This window comes from Populus alba, chromosome 10 (genome assembly GCF_005239225.2).
Source record: "Populus alba chromosome 10, ASM523922v2, whole genome shotgun sequence".
NCBI classification, from domain to species: Eukaryota; Viridiplantae; Streptophyta; class Magnoliopsida; order Malpighiales; family Salicaceae; genus Populus; species Populus alba.
Window position 1 is genome coordinate 19,893,770 of NC_133293.1, and position 20,943 is coordinate 19,914,712.

Genomic DNA, 20,943 nt, shown 5'->3' on the forward strand with positions numbered 1-20,943 from the left:
GTGAAAAGGAAATAACGAAGAATCCCAAACCTTATTTAAATTAAGAATAAAGTCTCCATCCACCAGCTCCGACCAAACCAAACAACACAAAAGCATGCTACTCCAACGTTGACATTTACAACACTAGAACATCCAAGGCGTGTGCTTAGCACGTCGTCGTTTACACCCTCTCTTTCTTCTCTTGAACAAGTTTCTCTCTTTCTCAACTTTGATTCCTTTCTTTGTCTCTTCAATTCCTCAAAAAAACCCTTTTTTACTCAGTTTTTTCTATTTTGATTTCTGGGTTTTAATTATAACATCAGCGCAAGAGGTATGGCATCTTAAAGTTTCTTGCTTTCTTTCGGTTTTTTAGATCCTTGTTTTCGACGTTTTTTCTGGCATTGTTTGGTGTTTTGCTTTATTTCATTATAATTGAGATTTGTTGATTCCAGAGGGTTAATGGTTTGCTAAAGTTCGATAATTTAGAGGTTTAAAGAAAAAAACATTAATGGGGTTTTCTGGAAGTCAAATGGGTTTCATTTTTTCCCGGGTAAAGACAATTCGATAAATCTTAAACTCTGTAGCTCTTGTAATAAAAAGTTTTGTGTAGTGATCTGTTGAGATATTAGATCATGTCCGGTTTTATTTAGATGTATTCTTTTTTTAAGAGTTATGTTCAGTTTTTATAATTGTTGGTATATAATTGAAACTGTACCTGTGTGTTAATGATGCTTGTCTCTTTGTTAAAGTTTAGATTTTGATTGCTAGAACTTCTGATTTGATGAATTGTTTGTGTTTAGTGGGCATATGATCACACACTTTGCAATCAAAATCTTGTGTGTGTTTCTTCAGTTTCTGAGATTGGTTTTACAATCTTGATCGGTGGTTGGTATGATTCAGAGTTGTGGTCATTTTTATTCTTAACGTTGTTTTGAGAGTTTGATTTCATGTTTGGAAGTTTATCTTTTCATGTTCATAAGATGATGAAGACATTTATCTTTATGCTCTTTCCTCTTTTTGTGCAGGTAACCTTGATTTCTGATAAAGATGGACTTTTTCTTCAGAGGTCTAAGTGAGGATCCCGCACCTTCTCAGCTAGACATCCATAGGTGTCCCTTTCTGAGAAACATTAATGAGCCCACTAGTTTTTCCCTTTCCTCATCCATGCCTTTCCCAATGCCTGTAAGTTTTCTATTTTTGCTCAGTTTTGCTTAAATATAAGCTTCTTCGTCTCAATTAGGTATTGGTTCATGTGTTGCCTCATTTATTATACCTTGTGCATTTCCTGAGACCCGGAAAACTGTGGAGCTTGCCTGGCCTAGTATGAAACCAATAGATTCTGAACCTGGGCTTGCATCTCACCTGTTACTTAATCTGATGTTTTGTCCATTGCACCTTTGAAATTGGTTAATTGGAATGGAACATGCGACTAAAATTTTGATCAATCTTTTTGCTAGGCGCGCATGGGTAAGGGTCCAATTTTTGAAGATGGTCCCAATTTTGACATGGCTTTTAGGCTATTCCATGGACATGATGGAGTAGTCCCACTTTCTGAAAGATCTTTATCAAATGCTGAGAAAGTAGAACCTCAACTCACTGTACCCAAATTCAATCCTTTAGCTGCAAAGGCAGCCACCATCAGTTTTTCATCCTTTGGAGCTGGGGGACCCTTCAGTTTTGATGCGTTTTCTAAGAAGTGGAACAATCAGAAGAAAAACTCCAATTCATCCAAGAAAGGGTCGTCTTCACAGGTAAATAAATGTTGATTTCTAGACTGTTGCGTATATGATGAAAAACAAATTTGGAACTTTAAATTGTCTCAGCTCGCCCCTTTTGACAAATTTTTATGATGATGTTTCAGGGAGGACAATCTAATCATGAGGCATTGAGCAATGAGTGGCTGCAAACTGGAAACTGCCCTATTGCGAAATCTTATCGGGCAGTTAGCAGTGTCTTGCCACTTGTAGCTAAGGTTCTGAAACCCCCTCCAGGCATGAACCTCAAGTGCCCACCTGCAGTGATTGCAGCCAGAGCAGCTATATCACGAACTTCCTTTGCAAAGAATCTCCGGCCACAACCCTTGCCCGCAAAAGTACTTGTGATTGGGTTGTTGGGTATGGCAGCAAATGTTCCTTTAGGAATATGGAGGGAACACACCAAAAAATTTTCGCCATCATGGTTTGCTGCTGTCCATGCTGCAGTTCCATTCATAGCCATGCTTAGGAAATCCATATTGATGCCAAAGTCAGCCATGGCACTTACCATTGGAGCATCTATATTAGGACAGGTTATTGGATCTAGGGCAGAGCGGTACCGGCTGAAGGCAGTAGCTGCCAAGACAATGCCTCTTGCCGAAACACCTGCCAGTAGCTCCAGTCAGTTGCAAGTTGTTGCTGTTAAGAGTGGACATTGCGGTGCTCTGGTGGAATATCCAGTTTCCCTTCAGATGGCAGGGAATTCCTCTTCAGCAGCAGATGTGTTCTGCTAATTCTTCTGTCTTGGCACTTAATTGTTTACCCCATCTTTGTGCTTTTACATTATTGTAATTTGTGTCCAACAAGGGGTGGTTGCCTGCTCCCTGTTTTTCCATGATTGTCGCTGTTTTCCTTTCCTGTAAAGACCTGATCCCGCCAATTGAAGAAATAAAAGATAATAAATCATGAGTGATTTATTTATTTATTATTCAGGCAATTCTCTGTCCTGACAAATATCTTGGAATGCTTGATACTTGAGATCTTGCCATCTTTCCAACAAATAGGAATTTTTCTGTGCGTATTAAAACTTGAAAAAGTGACCGAATAAGATAGCAATGCATTCTTATGAATAAATCATTCAAAATTGCGATTACTAATTTTTCCATGCTCAACCTATCAATTGACATCTGTGAGATCCACGTTTCATTGCTTGTCACTTTTTCCCTATCCTCACAAGCCATCTATGGAATTTTCAACAAAATCTTGCTGAGATATCCAAATGGCCCTCTCTTTCCTTAGAGGCAATCGTCCATGGGAGCAGGTCAACTAATTTGCTTGAACCCAGAACACTAGCTTATATTGGATTTTTGTACTTTGAGCTGCAGTTTGTTCTTGACAAACGAATGACCTGGTCCCCGTTTGTGTTCAACATTCCATTGTGCAGGGTTTGTGGGGTGCCCGTTTTGACACTAATGCTTTTGTCAAGTCTTGAAATCCTGATCAATTGCAAGATAATTACTTTTTTCCTCAAAAATTCAAACCACTTAAGTCTAAACTCCATTGATAATATATATATATATATATATTCAAAACTCCCTCCCTTGACACTACTTACATGTCCACCTGTTAAAAAAAATTACGAGGAAGTTGTTCAATAGGCTATTAAGAATTTTGAAATTCATGGATGTTAAAACACTTTTGACAGTGGTAAAACTAAAACTACTCCAAAACAAATAACCACCACAATAACTAAAGGGGTGAAAGCTGTTGGAACACGTGTGAGATGCTGCCTTGAGGGAAGATTGAAGTCAAGATAATGTCCTGTTTTTGTGTTTTTTTCAAATTTGAATTCAAATAGCAGATTGTGTGCTATTTTTTCGTAATTTCATTTCAATAAATCTCTCAGTATAGTTGAGAGTTTAATTTTGATTATAATTCATGTTTTGTAAGCCTATATATTAGGCATTTCCATTTTGAATAATATTAAGAAAACACAATTCATCAATTCTGCTCATTATTGCAAGTCTTCAATTTCTTCAAATTTCGCATTTTCCAGAATTTAATCCAAACAGTAACTGTTATAAACAGTTACTGTTCAGATCATCAAATTTCAACAGTGGTATCAGAGCAAAATTCCTACGGGACTGAGGGTGATTTTACTGAATGAAACACGAGAGATTGTGAGTGTAAAACACTTGGGGGGTTGAGAGAAACACTGAGAGTTAACTTCTAAGAAATCAATGGCTTCGTCATCCTCTGCACATTCACACTCTTCAGTTCCAATTTTTGATGGTGAGCACTATCACATTTGGGCTGTCAAAATGAGGTTTTTCCTGCGATCCCAAGGTTTATGGAACATTGTAGAGACGGATGCTGATCCATATCCACTACGTGCAAATCCAACTTTAGCTCAAATAAGGGCTCATGAAGAAGAAAAATTGAAGAAAGACAAGGCTATTACATGTTTGCATTCTGGAATTGCAAACCACATTTTCACCAAGATTATGAATCTTGAGACACCAAAACAGATTTGGGACAAACTTCAAGTTGAATTTGAAGGCAACAATCGAGTCAAAACAGTCAAACTCCTTGCATTAAAGAGAGAATTTGAGCTAATGAAGATGAAGGACAATGAAAATGTCAAGTCCTATTCCGGCAGATTGATGAACACTGTCAACCAAATGAGACTCCTTGGGGAGACATTTGAAGATCATAAGATAGTGGAGAAGCTTATGATGTCAATTCCAGAAAGATTTGAGGCTAAAATCTCTGCAATAGAAGAGTCTTGTGATTTGCAAACTCTATCTATTGCAGAGTTAATCAGCAAGCTTCAAATTCAGGAGCAAAGGGTTCAAATGAGAGATGATGAAGCTGTTGAAGGAGCATTTCAAGCAAGCTTTAAAGGGAAAAAATCTGGAATTTTTCCCAAGAAAAATTTCAGTACTGGTAAATCAAACCTGTCAAAAGGTAAAGCTATTGTCCCTGCCAGTAGACATTTTTCTCCTTGTTCTTATTGTAAGAGAACAAATCACGCAGAGGCTGACTGCTGGTTCAAAGGCAAAACTCTCATTCACTGTGATTTTTGCAAGAGAAATGGCCATAGTGAAAAGTTTTGCAGGCTGAAGAAGAAACAGCCGCAACAAGGATTTCAGTAGCAAGCAAATGTATCTGAAGAAGACAAGGACCCTGAAGAAACTGAGGAGCAGCTATTCATGGCCTTGCAGACCAGTACCATCTCCAAGAAGAACACTTGGCTTATTGACAGTGGCTGCACCAGCCACATGACAAAGCATTTGTCAATTTTTTCTTCAATTAATCGATCAATAAAGCCAAAAATTAAATTGGGAAATGGTGACTTTGTGCAAGCTAAAGGAAGAGGCACTGTCACAGTCAGCACTTCAAGAGGTACAAAAACTATAAAAAATGTCCTCTTCATTCCTGAGTTAGATCAAAATTTGTTGAGTGTTCCTCAAATGCTTAGGAATGGTTATGAAGTAACCTTTAAGGATAATTGCTGCTTCATTGTTGACACAAAGGATTCTGCTGTAGCAAAGATAAAAATGGATGGAAATAGTTTTTATCTTGATTTAAATGTCATTGAAGGTCATGCATTAAGTGTAAATTCTGATATGAGTGTTGTTTGGCACAAGAGGTTTGGGCACTACAATTTCGATTCTTTGAAATTGTTGCATGACAGATGCATGATAGAGGGGATGCCTGCCATTTCTGAATGTGCACATTTGTGTGAAGGTTGTGAGTTGGGGAAGCACCATAGGGTTTCATTCCCTCGTGCAACAGCCAATAGAGCAAAATCAAGGCTGGAATTGGTCCATTCTTACATTTGTGGACCAATAAGGACAGCCTCCTTGAACAATAACTTTTACTTTATTTTGTTCATTGATGACCATAACAGAATGATTTGGGTCCAGTTTCTGGAAAACAAGTCTCAAGCACTATCAAAGTTCAAGAGTTTCAAAAGCATGGTTGAAACACAAAGTGGACAAAGAATTAAGGTGCTGAGAACCGACAATGGTGGAGAATATACTTCAAGGGATTTCCAGAATTTTTGCCTTGAAACTGGAATTGTGCACCAGTTAACAGTGCCCTATTCTCCTCAGCAGAATGGTGTCTCGGAGAGGAAGAATAGGACAATCATGGAAATGTCAAGGTGCATGATGTTTGAGAAGAGGTTGCCTAAGTTTCTATGGGCAGAGGCAGTAAACACCTCAGTTTACTTGCTAAACAGGCTTCCCACAAAGTCTGTCAATGGAAAAACACCCATAGAAGCTTGGTCAGGAAGAAAGCCAACTGCCAACCATCTAAGGGTGTTTGGTTCTTTGTGTTATTTGCATGTGCCCACTGTCAAAAGAGGGAAGCTAGATGAAACAGCAGTCAAGGGAATTTTTGTGGGATATTCAACTGAATCCAAAGGTTACAGGATTTACAACCTGAATGAGTCCAAAATTCAGATCAGTAGAGACGTGCACTTTGATGAAATTGCATGCTGGAATTGGGACTTGAAGGAGGTGGATCAGAAGAGCACAATCCTTGATGCTGCAGCAGGGGAAACAAGCACTGAAACTGAGTTTAATGTTGATGGAACTTCAGATGCAGATGTTCTTAAAGTTAGGCCCCTAGCTGAGATATATGAGAGGTGTAACTTGGTGCATGTCGAGCCAACAAGCTATGCTGAAGCAGCAAAGGATGCAGCTTGGATAGAAGCCATGAAATCAGAAATTGATTCCATTGAAAGGAATCAAACCTGGAGCTTGACAGTGCTGCCTCACAACAAGAAAGAAATTGGTGTTAAGTGGGTATTCAGGACTAAATTCAATCCTGATGGTTCTATATTTAAACACAAAGCTAGATTGGTGGTCAAAGGATTTGCACAAGTGGCTGGGGTTGATTATGGGGACACATTTGCCCCAGTTGCTAGGCATGATACAATTCGGCTCCTTCTTGCAATTGCTGGTCAACTTGGATGGAAGGTATACCATTTAGATGTTAAATCAGCTTTTTTAAATGGTATATTAGTTGAAGACATATATATGCAGCAACCCGAAGGATTCAAAGTGGCAGGCCATGAGCATAAGGTGTATAAGCTACACAAAGCTCTTTATGGCTTGAAACAAGCCCCAAGGGCTTGGTATAGTAGGATTGATTCCTATTTAATCCAATTGGGGTTTAGAAGGAGTGAAAATGAAGCTACATTGTACTTAAAGAAAGAAGGAGATGAAGTGCAGTTAGTAATTTCACTTTATGTAGATGACATGTTGGTGACTGGAAGCAATACTTCATTGCTGGCAAAGTTCAAAAAGGAAATGGAGGATGTATTTGAAATGAGTGAATTGGGGATGATGAATTATTTTCTTGGAATGGAGATACAACAAGACAACTTAGGGATTTTTTTGTCACAAAAGAAGTATGTTATTGATGTGCTTAAAAGGTTCAAACTGGAATCATGCAAAGAAGTAGCTACACCTTTGGCACAAAATGAAAGAATTTCGAAGAATGATGGTGAGAAGCTAGAAGATCCTTCTGTTTTTAGAAGCTTGGTGGGCAGTTTGCTATACTTGACAGCAACTAGACCAGATTTGATGTTCCCTGCTGGTTTGCTGTCAAGATTCATGAGTTCACCTAGTAGTGTTCACATGGGAGTGGCTAAAAGAGTACTGAAATACATCAAAGGCACAGCTGACTTAGGCCTAAGGTACTCAAAAACAGGAGGAGTATGCTTGATTGGCTATGCAGATAGTGATTGGGCTGGAAGTGTTGATGATATGAAGAGTACTTCTGGTTATGTTTTTAGCATTGGTTCAGGTGCAATTTGCTGGAATGCAAGGAAGCAAGATGTGGTTGCTTAATCGACAGCAGAGGCTGAGTACATCTCCATGGCAGCTGCTGCAAATCAGGCTATATGGTTGAGCAAAGTTTTGGCAGATTTGGGTCATAAGCAAAGCTCACCAACCGAGCTTTATTGTGACAACAAGTCAGCAATAGCAATTGCACAAAATCCAGTCCAGCATGGGAGAACAAAGCACATTAATGTCAAGTTTCATGCATTGAGGGAAGCTGAGAAGAATTTGTTCATCAAAATTCTTCACTGTCCAACTGAAGTCCCATTGGCAGATTTAATGACTAAAGGACTTCCAAGATCAAGGCTGGAGATGCTTAGGATGAAGCTAGGAATGTTCAAGGCAAGTCTCAAGGAGGAGTGTTGGAACACGTGCGAGATGCTGCCTTGAGGGAAGATTGAAGTCAAGATAATGTCCTGTTTTTGTGTTTTTTTCAAATTTGAATTCAAATAGCAGATTGTGTGCTATTTTTTCGTAATTTCATTTCAATAAATCTCTCAGTGTAGTTGAGAGTTTAATTTTGATTATAATTCATGTTTTGTAAGCCTATATATTAGGCATTTCCATTTTGAATAATATTAAGAAAACACAATTCATCAATTCTGCTCATTATTGCAAGTCTTCAATTTCTTCAAATTTTGCATTTTCCAGAATTTAATCCAAACAGTAACTGTTATAAACAGTTACTGTTCATATCATCAAATTTCAACAAAAGCCATAGCGACGTACAGAAAAAATGGGAAGCACATCACCACTTTACTCATAGTCTTGAGAAAATGGTGAGTTTTTCACTTTATTTTTGGTGGTGTACTGTACTGTTGAGTAATTCTTTGAAATGGGTTTTTGTTTTTGGTTACAGATAAGAATTGATGGTGAAGTTGTTAAAGAGCCCTATACAATCCTTGGGTAGATTTCTGTTAAAAACCAAATAAAAGAATTTCATGTATATTTTTTGTGTAGAAAGGGATCATGATTTTTTAGGGATGGTTCGGAATTGGCCTATCATAGGCTCCGTGGAGAGAGCCTGATGCGCCTTGCTTCAAGTTTCATGTGAAGGTGATGATCAGATTGATTTGAACAAGCTGTCCGGTCTTCAAGTTTTAATGCAACTATAGTGGAGGGCAAGCGAGGACATCTCTTCCCTAGCAAGCCAAGGATCACATCCTGTTCATCACCTGCATCAGATTAGCTACTGGTGCTGAATAAATGAATGACCATACTCTTATTTTCTCCGCTTGCAGCTGGCTAAATTTTGGAAATGTGCACGTGATAATTGCACTCTTTTTCCAATTTCATTAGTCAGTCAGGAGGAAGCTTTGCTTATAAGGACTGCTTTACACTACTACATTGCATTGATATGAAAATAAGAAGTGCTGACAAGCGAAGAACTGGCATAATTTTCTTCTGTTCTGCTTTAACTGAAGAAACGGTTCTTGACATAATAGTGCGACAGCCAATGTCATGGTTGTAAACCAGAATATATTTTGCTGATAAAACGTATTCGATTCCCTCATGTATAGCAATACCAACATGGAGCAGAGAATAAAGCGGAAGATTTCAAAGATAGACCTAGCACTAGTGGATGGGATACTGAATCAGGATAGGCAACACCTTGGCTCAACCACTGCCTTTTGCTTCCTTTTCTGTTTGTGGCATTTGTACTCTTCTGGTTATGCTGTGATTTCTTCTTTGGTTGGCAATGATTATTTTGTGTTTATAATGCTGACAACTTGAAGAACCATCTGTATCCAGTGGTTGTTAGTTTTTTCTTAATCACGCCATTCCTTGCAGATAACTTTTCATGATAAGAATCAGGATAGGTAACAATGCGTTTCCCTGGAGTGGCCAAAGGGCTGTGTGTTGCTTCACCCTCAGGTTCATTAAATATTTCCCTTCTCTAAATAAAATTTTTGTTTTTTTCCTCCTCTCAAGTACTCCTAGTTACTGCATCAATTCAATACTATAGAAATTTTTTAGTTGTGTTTTCAATTCTCCTGAAGTGTCCTCGCCTTTGAATGTTTGTTATTCCACTATTTGCTGTCAAGATCCTCCTTTTCTATTTTGAATGTATTTCTGATCATGTTTATGTTTCACTAATGGTCAAGCCAGGATAATCATCTTTGGGCAAAGTTGAAGTCCTTGAGAGAGATGCACAAGGAAACCACACATTGGTCCAGGTATTCTGCACGCTTCACTTTGTACATTTTGAGTGTCTTAGCGCACATATGCAGTAGCTTTCTCTGATTCAACATCTGAAGAAATGGAGGGAAGGTAGTGGAACATCATTTTAACTTTTTCTGAACTTTCAAGTACTTGTTGATATGTTTTAACAGGCTGAGATTGAATCAGGACGCCCACGCCAGATTTGCCTTCACTCTTACATAGGGCATCCTTTGCTGGGTAGACCTTAGTGTGGATAGCTTTTTACTGTGTGTTTGAATGAAGTCTACACCCTTGTCAACATTCAGAAGGCAATTGATATGGGAATGAAAGCTGTTTATCGCTACAGAGTGTTTATTATGGTTCATTAATTGCTAGTTCGATATGTACTGATGTTAAAAGAACTTATGAAGTGAATGAATTCCTTGATCAAGGAGAAAAAATGTAGGAGCCAAGCCCTACTACAAAGCTACTAGATCAAACCAGACCCCAGATGTAACATATATCAAACAGAGTTAAAAGGGCTGCATAGAAAAAATAAATAAAAAATAAGAAAACAGAAAGAGAGCTTTTCGCTGAATCATTAACAATTCATTGAATCCCAGAGTAAAAATTTTCATACTCTTTTCCCCTCTTAGGATAGTGGGCTTTCACAGACAGGTATAATAAAAGACACCAATGCAAGATTTCCAGGAGATGTTAAGCTAAGATGGACAAGAGATCACTGCGAGATAGTTTTTATGAGATACACTAAAAAACAAGAAAAGGTGCTGTTTTTTAATAAATAACTTATGGTGATTTTGTGCAACACAAAGCTTCATGATCAACTATAAAATATCTTTCCTGCCGCGGTTTGAGCAAGGGTTGAACGCGGGTGTGCTTAAGCAATAAGATTTTACAGTGTTCAAGTTTTTTTCTCTGTTTTACACAAGGTAAGCGTTTACACGATACTCGACGTTTCAAGTTGCAAAACCCATTAGTTGAGCGTTCCTGATTCTAAAAGGAAACAGAATAAATTTGCAGGGTTCTGTTGATGTGCATGAAAGGGTCAATTGTCTCCAAGATTAGGTTTTTGAAAGCAGGGGGGTGGCTTCCGGTGTCTCCCTACCCAACAACAAATTATTTTTGCATTTTCCATCAAATACAACAAATAGCTACAATAATACAGACACCTAAAATAACTTTGCCAAAAAGATGGGACTGAGAAACCGTCTAATGCCCTAACATTCCATTGAAAAATACAGGAACTATGATACAACGCGCGGCAAAGGAAGAATTTGCCACTGAGGACGTCCTGAAGATTCCCTCTTAACACTCCTACTACCTGCCTATGTCCCCCTTACCTCTCCAAGATTCTTCTTCTCTGAAGACAATTCCACTTTGCCCACCATACTGATCAGCTTTGGCATAGTGCCGTTTAATGGCTGCCACAGGATCTGAAACACCTGTGCATGCTCCCCCAACAAGAATCCCCCCTCTTCCAACAACATTAACCCCTGCCATCCCCCTTGCTTGCTGCCCATTCAGTCTTTGCATCTCAGCTAATATAACCTCCCGCTGCTTCATATCTACAGTAAATGACGGCACTCCATTGCTCCCAGCTATTTCCCTTGAAGGAAAAACAGAAATGCCATTCAGATTACACTCATTACTCTTGACAGCAGCTTGCAATGTCTGCTGGGGCATTTTGGATGATGAAACATGGTAATTGCTAAATGCGGCAGGATACTTGACCAGTAAAGTAGCAGAATCAGGCATAGATGGAAACCCAGTCTGTATTCTGTTCCCGTCCCAGAAACCATAGCTCCTCATGGAATCATTCTCCAGGCCAGACTGATTATTAGGATCACACTTCGAGAGAGCTATGTTACCCTCTGTAGGGTGATGGCCAGTAAATTTAAAAGTTGCTGACTTGCTTGTTGGTTTAAGATGCTGGGCCTCTTTTTCACCATTCTCACGGGCACTAGAATTCTGCTTTTGCGAGGGGTTACTGAGTATTTTACCAAACAGTTTAACATCACCATTCCTACATGGCTTTTCCACATCTGATGACCTCCGTGAATGATCTCTCAGATTATCACTTCCACGTCCACGACGTTGGGCTATGAAAGGAAGCTCAGGCACTGAATGCTGAGCTTTCAAACTGCTACACTTTTGAAGATAGCACTCCTGAGCTTCAGACTGACTGATGACATTCTTTTCTGAGTTTGGAAGGCTTTGAGCTCCAGAAAGAAGTCTACCAGAAATAACCCCATTCATCTCTTTCTTTGTAGGAATTTGCAGTGGATAACCCCGGGGGATCTGGGAGGATTCATTATGGCTCCACAAAGGATGATCCAGCAGATGCTGGAAGTAATCATCTCCACTAACAGATATTTTACCCTGCTTATCTCTACTGCTCTCCTGAAGTGTATCCTGTTTGTGCCTTTTCTCAAATTGGATGACAGCAGAATCTTGTAAGATGGAACTTGTTATAGCAAGATTATTTTCCTGTTGCAATGAGATGACAGGAGGCTTTTCCACAGATTCTAACTGGACAGAGACTTGATGCATATTTTCTAAACTACAGCTGAATTCTGAACAGGAATCCATATGTACAGGATGGTGTGAGGCATTGCTGGTTGAATCTTGCATCAAGCCACTTGGACTACCCAAACTATTTTCAGGTACAAAAAGTTCTTGCTCTGTTAAACCATTTTCCAATCCATTACCAGAGACCTCAGCTATACCTTTCAACTCAACTGCAGTATTTGCATTGTATGTGTTGACATCAACTGCACCTACAACAGACTGTGATTCGACAACAGAAACACCCTTGTCAGCTACTTGATCTCTTTCAGATTCTGCATTAGCAGATGCAATCAACATTTTCTGGGCCGCTACAGGCTCTGACTGATGAACAGCATTCATGAATTTGCTGTCAACATCAAAAGCTAGATCAGCACTCTGCCTTGCCTCAGATGGATCAGAAACCATTTCATCTACAACCCTGGAATCATTCTTATCTAATATCCCAGATGCATTATTGCCTTCAGTTCCACTCAGGTCCTCATGCAATCCTATCATCTCCTCTGCATCAGATTCATCATGCTCTGTATTCATGATGGACGATGGCAGGTCCTCATCAATCTTAGAGTCCAACTTATCACTACAGACAACTGATCCAGTCTCCATGGCACAAGCATCTTCAGTGTCACTCCCACCTCCATTTGCATTATCGCTAACTGGTGTTCTGGACTTTCTGGGTCCAGGATGCATCAAATCCAGTCCAAGACACTTCCGGGCCTTGCTAAAAAACACCTTGCACTGGTCTCTAGTTCTTGTCCTGACAACTTGGGAGATCATTGCAAAATTCTTGCCATAAGATGACACAGCTTGTATAAAGATGGACTTCTCCTCATCTGTCCAATCAGTAGGATCCATCTCCCCACAACTCTCATCTGAACAGGTCTCTTCATCAAAATTCTCCATAACATCAGATGTCAAAGGTGCTTTTGCAACAGAATCCACCTTTTGGCACTTCTGTTCTCGATAGCCCTCCATGAGATCAACAGAAGTAGTAATACAAGAACCCATGGCCTCTGAGGACAGTGAACCCAAAACATCAGCAGCAACAGTCTCTCTTTCGTTCCCAAGAACATCAAAACTGCTTAATCTTTCTAAAATACCATCATCACCTTCTGTTATTTTAGAATTACAATAGCCTCTGGAAAAGATTCTACCAGAGCACAACTGCTGATTGTTCGTAGCATGGTCAGCATCAGCTGCAATCCGTGAAGCCACACCCAAAATATCAAGCGAAGCAGCGTTCAATTCACGATTCCATTTCGTACTTGATGCCATCAAGTAGTTAGTAGAAGATTTAGTTTGCTTACTCTTCTTGGTTTTTTCAAAACAATCAGATTTGTGATTTTTGTAGTAGAATTCAACACAGTCTGCAGTTGACTTGTGATCAAGAAAGGAAGCAATTTTTCGGAAATCCTTCCCAAAAGTCGTGAGCTTATGCATGAAAATTTCTTTCTCATCAGAAGTCCAGGGATTGATCATAGCTCTTTCCTTCTCAAAAGCACAAGGATCTTCAACCAATCCATTACTAGAGATAAACCGAGATCCCATCTTCTCTTTCTTGTCCAAAATTAGAGCTGGCATTTTCAAAGCATTCCTGTAAAGCTTGACCTGAGAATCTGAAAGCAGCTTGCTTGTGAAGTTGAGGATCTCTGTTGTAGGGACCAGGCTCAAATTTCCAGCTGCAATATTCAAACAAAAATTATAATTCAAGAGAATTCAACCAGATAAATCTTAAAATTTAAGACTACCATTAAGAATCATTTTTATCATATTTTGAACCCACAATACACTAAGCAAGCGAGTAAAATCCTCACAGTTCCAAAATCAACTTTGGTTTGGCTTAGACTGATAAAGGACATTGGGGTGGAGGATTTTTCTCCAAAATACAGAGTTAGTCAACTCTGGCAAATTACATTTTCACAACATATATAACAAAAGTGGAAGAAGGGAGACAGGAATCAAATGATACTACTTGCCCACATGTGCACCATAATAATTACTGTAACCATATCCTAAAAACAGAACAGATGTAATGTCACAAATTTGGCTTAGATCACTGTGACCAAACTTTTTATAGCAAGAGAAGAATGAATATTATCTCCCCTGACCAAAAATAACCTAAACTCACAACACTTGTTAATTTATATGCTACCAAGGCAAAGACAAATTTGGTCGACCCCCCTTTCTGATAAGAAGAACAATGGAACAGTATCCATTTCAACATAAAATGTAAAGATGATATACATGTATGCCATAAAAACCTGAATTACACCATAGTCCAGTGACATAAAAACCCGAGTTACACCACAGTCCAACAATTAGACATCAAAATCCATAAAATCATATCCAGTCTATAAGATTGGAGCTACATAGTGCCCTATGGATGAAGTTACCCAAATATACAAATACTTGCATGTGATTCTCGCAGTGTCCAGACAATTGCTATTTGTTTGATCATCGGGTGCCAAGGTCATAAGAGATCCAATTTCACCAAGGCACAATCCATACAGTTCAAGAGAACTCTAGACCACCACCAATGAAATGTTCACAGAGCATTTGTGATCCAAATCTTCTCAAGCAGACATTTGGTCACTCAGTACATGCAAAGGCTCTCCACAACAACAATTACCAGTCAAGAATGAGTCACAAATCCTCCACACAGTAGAACTGGCGCCAGGAAGGATGTCATGCAAAAATATTCGTTCTAAAACTTAATTTCATTAATAAATAACTCATGTTTTATGCATAGAGCGAGCACTCAAGTTTTATTTCCATTCATAATCCAATGATGACAATACTCCAGTTCATTGTGTTCTAACATGTACCTAATCTATACAAAAAATCAGGGAGTCCAATATCCAGATCCACTTGAGATGGAGCATCTCAAGTAAACTCACGATTAAACACATCGTTTCTAGCCAGCAAATCTCTTAGAGGGCATCTGACTTTGTGGCACAAAACAGGAAAGTCAATGGCACAGTAAAGGGACAGTTCTCAAATGATGGATTTCCAACCCCCTAACAACAGAACGGACACAAGGAACAATAGCATGTTTGTTTGTAAAGATTCATTGTGTGGTACAGAAACAAAACAATATTATAAGCTGGTAGCCATGTGGTTTATTATCACTTCATCATATGGAAAATTAAAGGTCCACTTGCAGATCTGTTAGCATAACATTTTCTAGCCAGAATGGTGCCAGACTTGCACAGCAACCTATGGTGGTTCCAAGCAATCAAAGAATAAGGCACCTTTTTTTCCAATTTACTAACATGATAACAAGTTTAATCAGTAAAACTACAGCAACTTATAAAGAGTCAAAACAAACGTAGTAGCCTTACCAGGAGAAGAGATTCGAGCACGAATAGAAGAACGATGTTTTTGATACCCACTATGAGTTGTCCGCAAGCTTGGTTCCCATTTCTTCTGAGACTTCGCAGGATACTTCCTTATAGAAGGCAGTCGCATTTCTTCCTTCCACAGATGCTGAAAAGCTTTAAACTTAAGGGTTACAGCTGTCTCCTTAAATCTTAATAGCCGTTTCTTTTTAGCAATTTTTTCCACAACTAAGCCATCACTCTGCCAAGAGGATCCATTGGTAACACACGAGAAATCAAACTTACACTTATCACTAGGAAATAACTTATTAAATACTTCAGATGCTCCGCTAGCAGATTCTTTATTAGAAGCCAGTATTAAACTACATAAATTATCTTCTCCGTTTGTATCTGAAATCACATCACCAGAAGAAGGTACATCATCTTTGCAAGCAAATACACCAGTCTCTTCATCATCAGCACAGGTAACTGAGCCTGCCAAGTCCATCCTTGCAGACTGAATATCATCAAAATCATTTTTCAAAGCAACAGTCGATGAATCTATCCTCACCGAGCAAACTGGTTCAACAAGCTTAGATGTAGCAGTTCCAGGACTATCAATATCATCATCCTTAACATCACGTTGAACTTCCCGCCCACCATTGCAAAAAGAAACCTTCTCCGGAATTCCATCCCCACATGATGCAACTTGCAAGGGAGAAGGTCGAGGGACACTGTTAGAGGCCACCCCCTGCACACTACAGGGTTTTACATCACTCACAAACAGAGGACTGGATGCTGCTGGACAGGGACACCTGCTTCCATATTCAAATTTCATGGACTTAAGTTCATTTTCAAGAGAATCAATTTCAGATTCCGTCAATTCCAAAGCCTTTGAAATGTCACCTTTCCATACAAGTAGCTTATTCATTGCAGTAGACCTCACAAAACCAGAGTCCATAGAACATGGATCATCAGACTGAAGCAATTCAGCAAGGGAAGATCCCAGATTAGCTATAGAACTAACATCCATCTTCTCTAAGTTAAAAGATAACCCCTCAGTATGCCTTTGAGAACCAACACTAGGTGAGCCACATAAGTTACTAGCAATGTTATCAGCATTTGTTGACTTCAGAAAAGTTTTTTCCTCTGAACCTGTAATATAGGCAAAAATTAAAATCCTTAACAGCAAAACAAAAGAGAGAATAATATAATAACTTCATGAAAATAGATAGTGCCTAGCATGGCAGTCTGAAACATTGTTCTTAAAGAGAAGAATAGTATTTTGGAGTAAAATCAAACTTCATATTGATGGAAGAAGATCTAGAAAGGTCATCTAAATTTCCTCTAGAAGAAATTGGCAATGCAATTTTCTTACACCAAAATATGATTATGAGAGTAGTTTAGGTCATCAGGCAGGAAGAACTAGAAGAGGATGCCACAAATTGTACTCAATATGAGTAATGGGTCCTTGCAACATAGCAATTCAATATTCTAATCGCATACATAATCAGTGATACTCCCAGTACCAGGCGTCAACTACAAATAATAGCAGCAAAAACAGACAATTAAATGAAAAATACCACCATATCACTTAAGTTTAAGAACCATATGAATGTGTCAGATTTCCATGTCATATCGACAACTCAGAAGAAATAACTAAACACAATAGCATAACAGAAAAATTACAAAGAAACAAACAGGTACCTGGTGAGGAACTACAAGCAACGGAGGAAGGCGTTGCAGGAGATGCACAATCTGAAAAGCCCATAACTCTGGGGCTCTTGTCAGCCAAGCTTGAAGCTAGAAAATGAATGGACTCCATGTTACTAGCAGAAATGGCAGCTCCATCTTTGTTCTCACTTGCATCTGGGCCTTCAACTTTCTTCTTCTCATACTTTGCCAGCCCCTCACCCCATCCAAGGCGCGCCTTTTTCCTAGAAGAAATCTCTTCAGATGGTGCTGCAGAAGTAACACGGGCTGCAACATCCACTGATGCAGATTGAACTGGACTGGCATTCTTTGGCTGCAACTCAGTCTTTCCTTCATTTGAATCTGCACCCCCAAGGCTCTTCGAGCTACTTGAATGACTGAAACCAGACCCTCGGGAAGACAAGCTTCCAGAGCGTGTCCATTTAAGAGGCTTCCAATCAAGTGGGATCTCTTTATCACCTCTTTGGCCTGTGCCCAAACCAACAACACCACCCGTCTTATTATTATCGTCTTGGTCTTTCAATTGATGCTGATCCCATGAGTTAGCAAAGTCAGAATGAGCAGGATGAGAGGGGGGATACATTAGCATTTCATCAACTGACCTCTGATCATTATTCACATCATGCTGCCTCCCAGGCATATTCGGAGACCCGTTGATCATTTCCCATGAAAGACCACCTCTCCAGTCTCTCTGGCTGACATACCCCTTATTTTCCCTATTGTTCCGGCCATATCTTCCATCTCCACGCGAAAATGGCCGGCAATTATCATCTTCCAGCATCTTGTCACTCAACCTATATGGTGAAAACACATGACCAGATTCTTCAGCAAGCATGTGCCAGCCACCCTGCTTACCATGACCTTCACATGACATTTGAAGGGAAAAAACACATAATTAACACAAGCAAAGTATATATTTTCACCACCAAAAAAAAAAAAGAATAAATGAACTTTGAAAAGAACACAAGTACCCCGAAGCAAAAAAGTTCTGATCTAGCAAACCAATAATGAAAAGACGAACATAACAAATTCTAATAACCAAAAACCCACCAAATCAGATTTGTTCAGTAAAAACTAAAATAAGAAACAACGAGATACAAAAAGAAAAATTAGAACACTACACAGGGAATCACCTCAACACCTACGAATTTATTCACTAGAAAAAGAAAAGAAGTACCTAAAATCAAAGCATTAGCATATTGCCTCAAATTCCAAGGAAAACCCAAGTTAAATCTCTTCTAAAAAGTAAACTGCAGACAGCAGCATACAATTAAAAGAACAAAATTTTGAGAAATTAACACCTGTTACGAACCAATTCCACGATGAAATTGAATTCATATCTGATAGTAAAACTGAGAAAAATGATTTTGAATTCAAATGCTCTAAATGGAATGATACTGATGCAATTGAATTCTATAGATCTTTTTTCTTTGTTTAAATTAAACATTAAATAAATAAGATTTGAATTTAACCATATTACTCTTAAGAGTCTAAGATAAACAACCGTTGGTTTCTTGGACTAGATTTCAGTTCTAAACTGGTCTCTTAGTTCCTTCTTCTACATGTGGGTGGATAAGAACAACAAGTTTCCTATTGTGTGTGTGTGGGGGGGGGGGGCATGGTTTCTCTTTATTCACGAACTCTGCCCATCCTTTCTCTCCGTGTTTTCTTCTTCTCAATTTCCTTTACCCTGTCTCATCTTATCTATTAAATCGCTTCCTTTTCTATCTTTTTTTGCTCCCTTCAGTTGTAGGTGCCTTTTGAGGCATACAAGGAGGTCGATCAGTGTAATTGAGTTTTGCTATTACCATGATGAGAGGCTGTTCAACTTTATGGTTGAAATGTGGTGTTTAGCCGGTGATATTCATTGGGAAAAAACAAGTCTTGGTTGGTGGTTGAAAAAATTGCAGGACAGGGCTTTGAAACAGCTAGGTTTTGGTGAGCTTTGCAACGGTGATAATGAATTCTCATTGAATAGCACCTATACGTGCGATTTCAAACCGCACGATGGAAATCGATTCTGCAATCAATTATTTGATTCTAAAAATAATTAATTTTAAAATAGATGAAATGAAATCAATTCTTGACAAACCCTAATGTTCCAAACAGCTTGTAAAAGAAACAAAGAAAACTCACCAGGAGGCCTGCGAAAGTCGTGGGGACCCCAACGATTGAAATCGCGAGGGGATCCATAATTATTAGGGGAAGAAAAAGGAAATTCCCTCCATCGCGGCGTAGACCCGCCACCAAAAGAAGAAGACGTCGTCTCTGACCTCTCGTGCTTCCTCTCCTTAAAGAAGTCCTTCCGATCCCACGGCAATGGCTCTGGGGGCATCGAAACTAACAAAACAAAACCCTAGCCCTAGTCCAATCCACCTATATCACATGCGCCGCCAATTCTTTTCCACCTGCGCCGCACCCAACGCAATTCCTTTGAAAAAAGATCGAAAAGGCTGCCGCACTAGCAGCTTCGCGAAACAGCCGAGTAGAATCCACGGCACCTAGATTAGCCTAAAAAAATAGATATTTTTTACTATTGTGACTATTATTATGTTATTATTAGAATTACATGCAAGTCCAAAAAAAGCACCAAATCCATTGTGTTACCAGCTACTGAATCGATTAAAGATGGAGAAATTTAAAAAAAAAAATAAAAAAGATTAAACGAACCTGAGAGGAGAGGGTTGAAATTTGATTGGCAGTTGGTGAGAGTTAGGGTTTTGGATCGAAAGAGATAGTAGAGTGCAATGATTCCATGGAGATTTTGGGTTAGAACAACCCTTCTGCTGCTGTTTGGTTACAGAAAGAAAATCTGTAGGAGAAAAGGGGGGAGGAGAAGAGAAAAAAAATTTCCTTTTTTGTGTGTAAACGATAAGGGACAAAGAGAGCATTGAGAGGGAGAGAGAGAGAGGGGAGGGAGAGTGGCACCCGTATCTCAACGGCGCTATTAAACCCTAATTCATTCTTCTCTCGCGTCCGCTATTAAAATAAATATTTCGGGAGTAATTTTTGTTTATCAATATTTTTTTTTCTTGTGTGGTATTTTTTTAGTAAGTTGTTTTTAAAAATCATAAACAGCAGTAAATAAATTCTCTCCCATAGATTTTGAGCAAACCCTCGATTTCTTGCGTTCAAAGAAATAAGTGCTTTTAGATTTTAACTCTAATAATTAAAGAGTAAAAAAAAAACATTTTTAATCACTAAACTCAAGGTTAAATTATGTTTTACATGTTATTATTAAAAACATATTAGATACTTCAACAATAATTTATTTTTAGTCATAAAAATGAAGATAAAGTAACAGTATAAGAAATTATTCATTACACTTGTGATTGAAGCTTATTGAAGGTCAATTTTATAAATAATTTTGTAGATAATCTGAATGATAGATAAACAAAACAGATTTTATGTTTATATAATAAAACATTTTGAAATAATTAATAATTTCTTATGAAATAAATCCATTAGTCTTTAAAATATAGTCTTGTTTCTGTATTATTTTTTCAGTAAGGTTTAGTGTCTGATTAAATTAATTAATTATTGATTGATTAGCGAGTGCCCCTCTTTGAGTTATATATATATTCACGAGCTTTATTTTTAACTCCTTTTTTTTTCTCGACAATCAAAGCTTTTGCTTTCCAGTTTTTCTCACTTTGG

General features: G+C 38.6%; 2 protein-coding genes and 1 pseudogene across 4 annotated transcripts; 2 read left to right on the forward strand and 1 right to left on the reverse strand.

Annotated features, from left to right (window-relative positions):
* Window positions 1-58: 58 nt before the first annotated feature.
* LOC118059955 (uncharacterized) lies at window positions 59-2,661 on the forward strand. Its single transcript, XM_035073009.2, has 4 exons — window positions 59-310; window positions 1,005-1,161; window positions 1,437-1,730; window positions 1,841-2,661. Exons 2-4 carry the CDS (start codon window positions 1,027-1,029, stop codon window positions 2,465-2,467), a joined length of 1,056 nt encoding a protein of 351 aa, XP_034928900.1. The 5' UTR covers window positions 59-310; window positions 1,005-1,026; the 3' UTR covers window positions 2,468-2,661.
* Window positions 2,662-3,913: 1,252 nt separating this feature from the next.
* Window positions 3,914-9,939, forward strand: LOC118059786 (uncharacterized; annotated as a pseudogene).
* Window positions 9,940-10,757: 818 nt separating this feature from the next.
* Window positions 10,758-20,231, reverse strand: LOC118059956 (uncharacterized). Of its 3 annotated transcripts, none has more exons than XM_035073011.2 (5): window positions 19,957-20,231; window positions 19,423-19,694; window positions 17,281-18,147; window positions 15,598-16,728; window positions 10,758-13,935 (listed from the first exon to the last, which is right to left on the reverse strand). In XM_035073011.2, exons 2-5 carry the CDS (start codon window positions 19,619-19,621, stop codon window positions 11,009-11,011), a joined length of 5,124 nt encoding a protein of 1,707 aa, XP_034928902.1. In that variant the 5' UTR covers window positions 19,622-19,694; window positions 19,957-20,231; the 3' UTR covers window positions 10,758-11,008. The 3 variants fall into 3 exon arrangements, with proteins under 3 accessions (XP_034928902.1, XP_034928901.1, XP_034928903.1); XM_035073010.2 differs by having other exon boundaries at window positions 19,423-19,797; XM_035073012.2 differs by lacking the exon at window positions 19,423-19,694.
* Window positions 20,232-20,943: the final 712 nt, after the last annotated feature.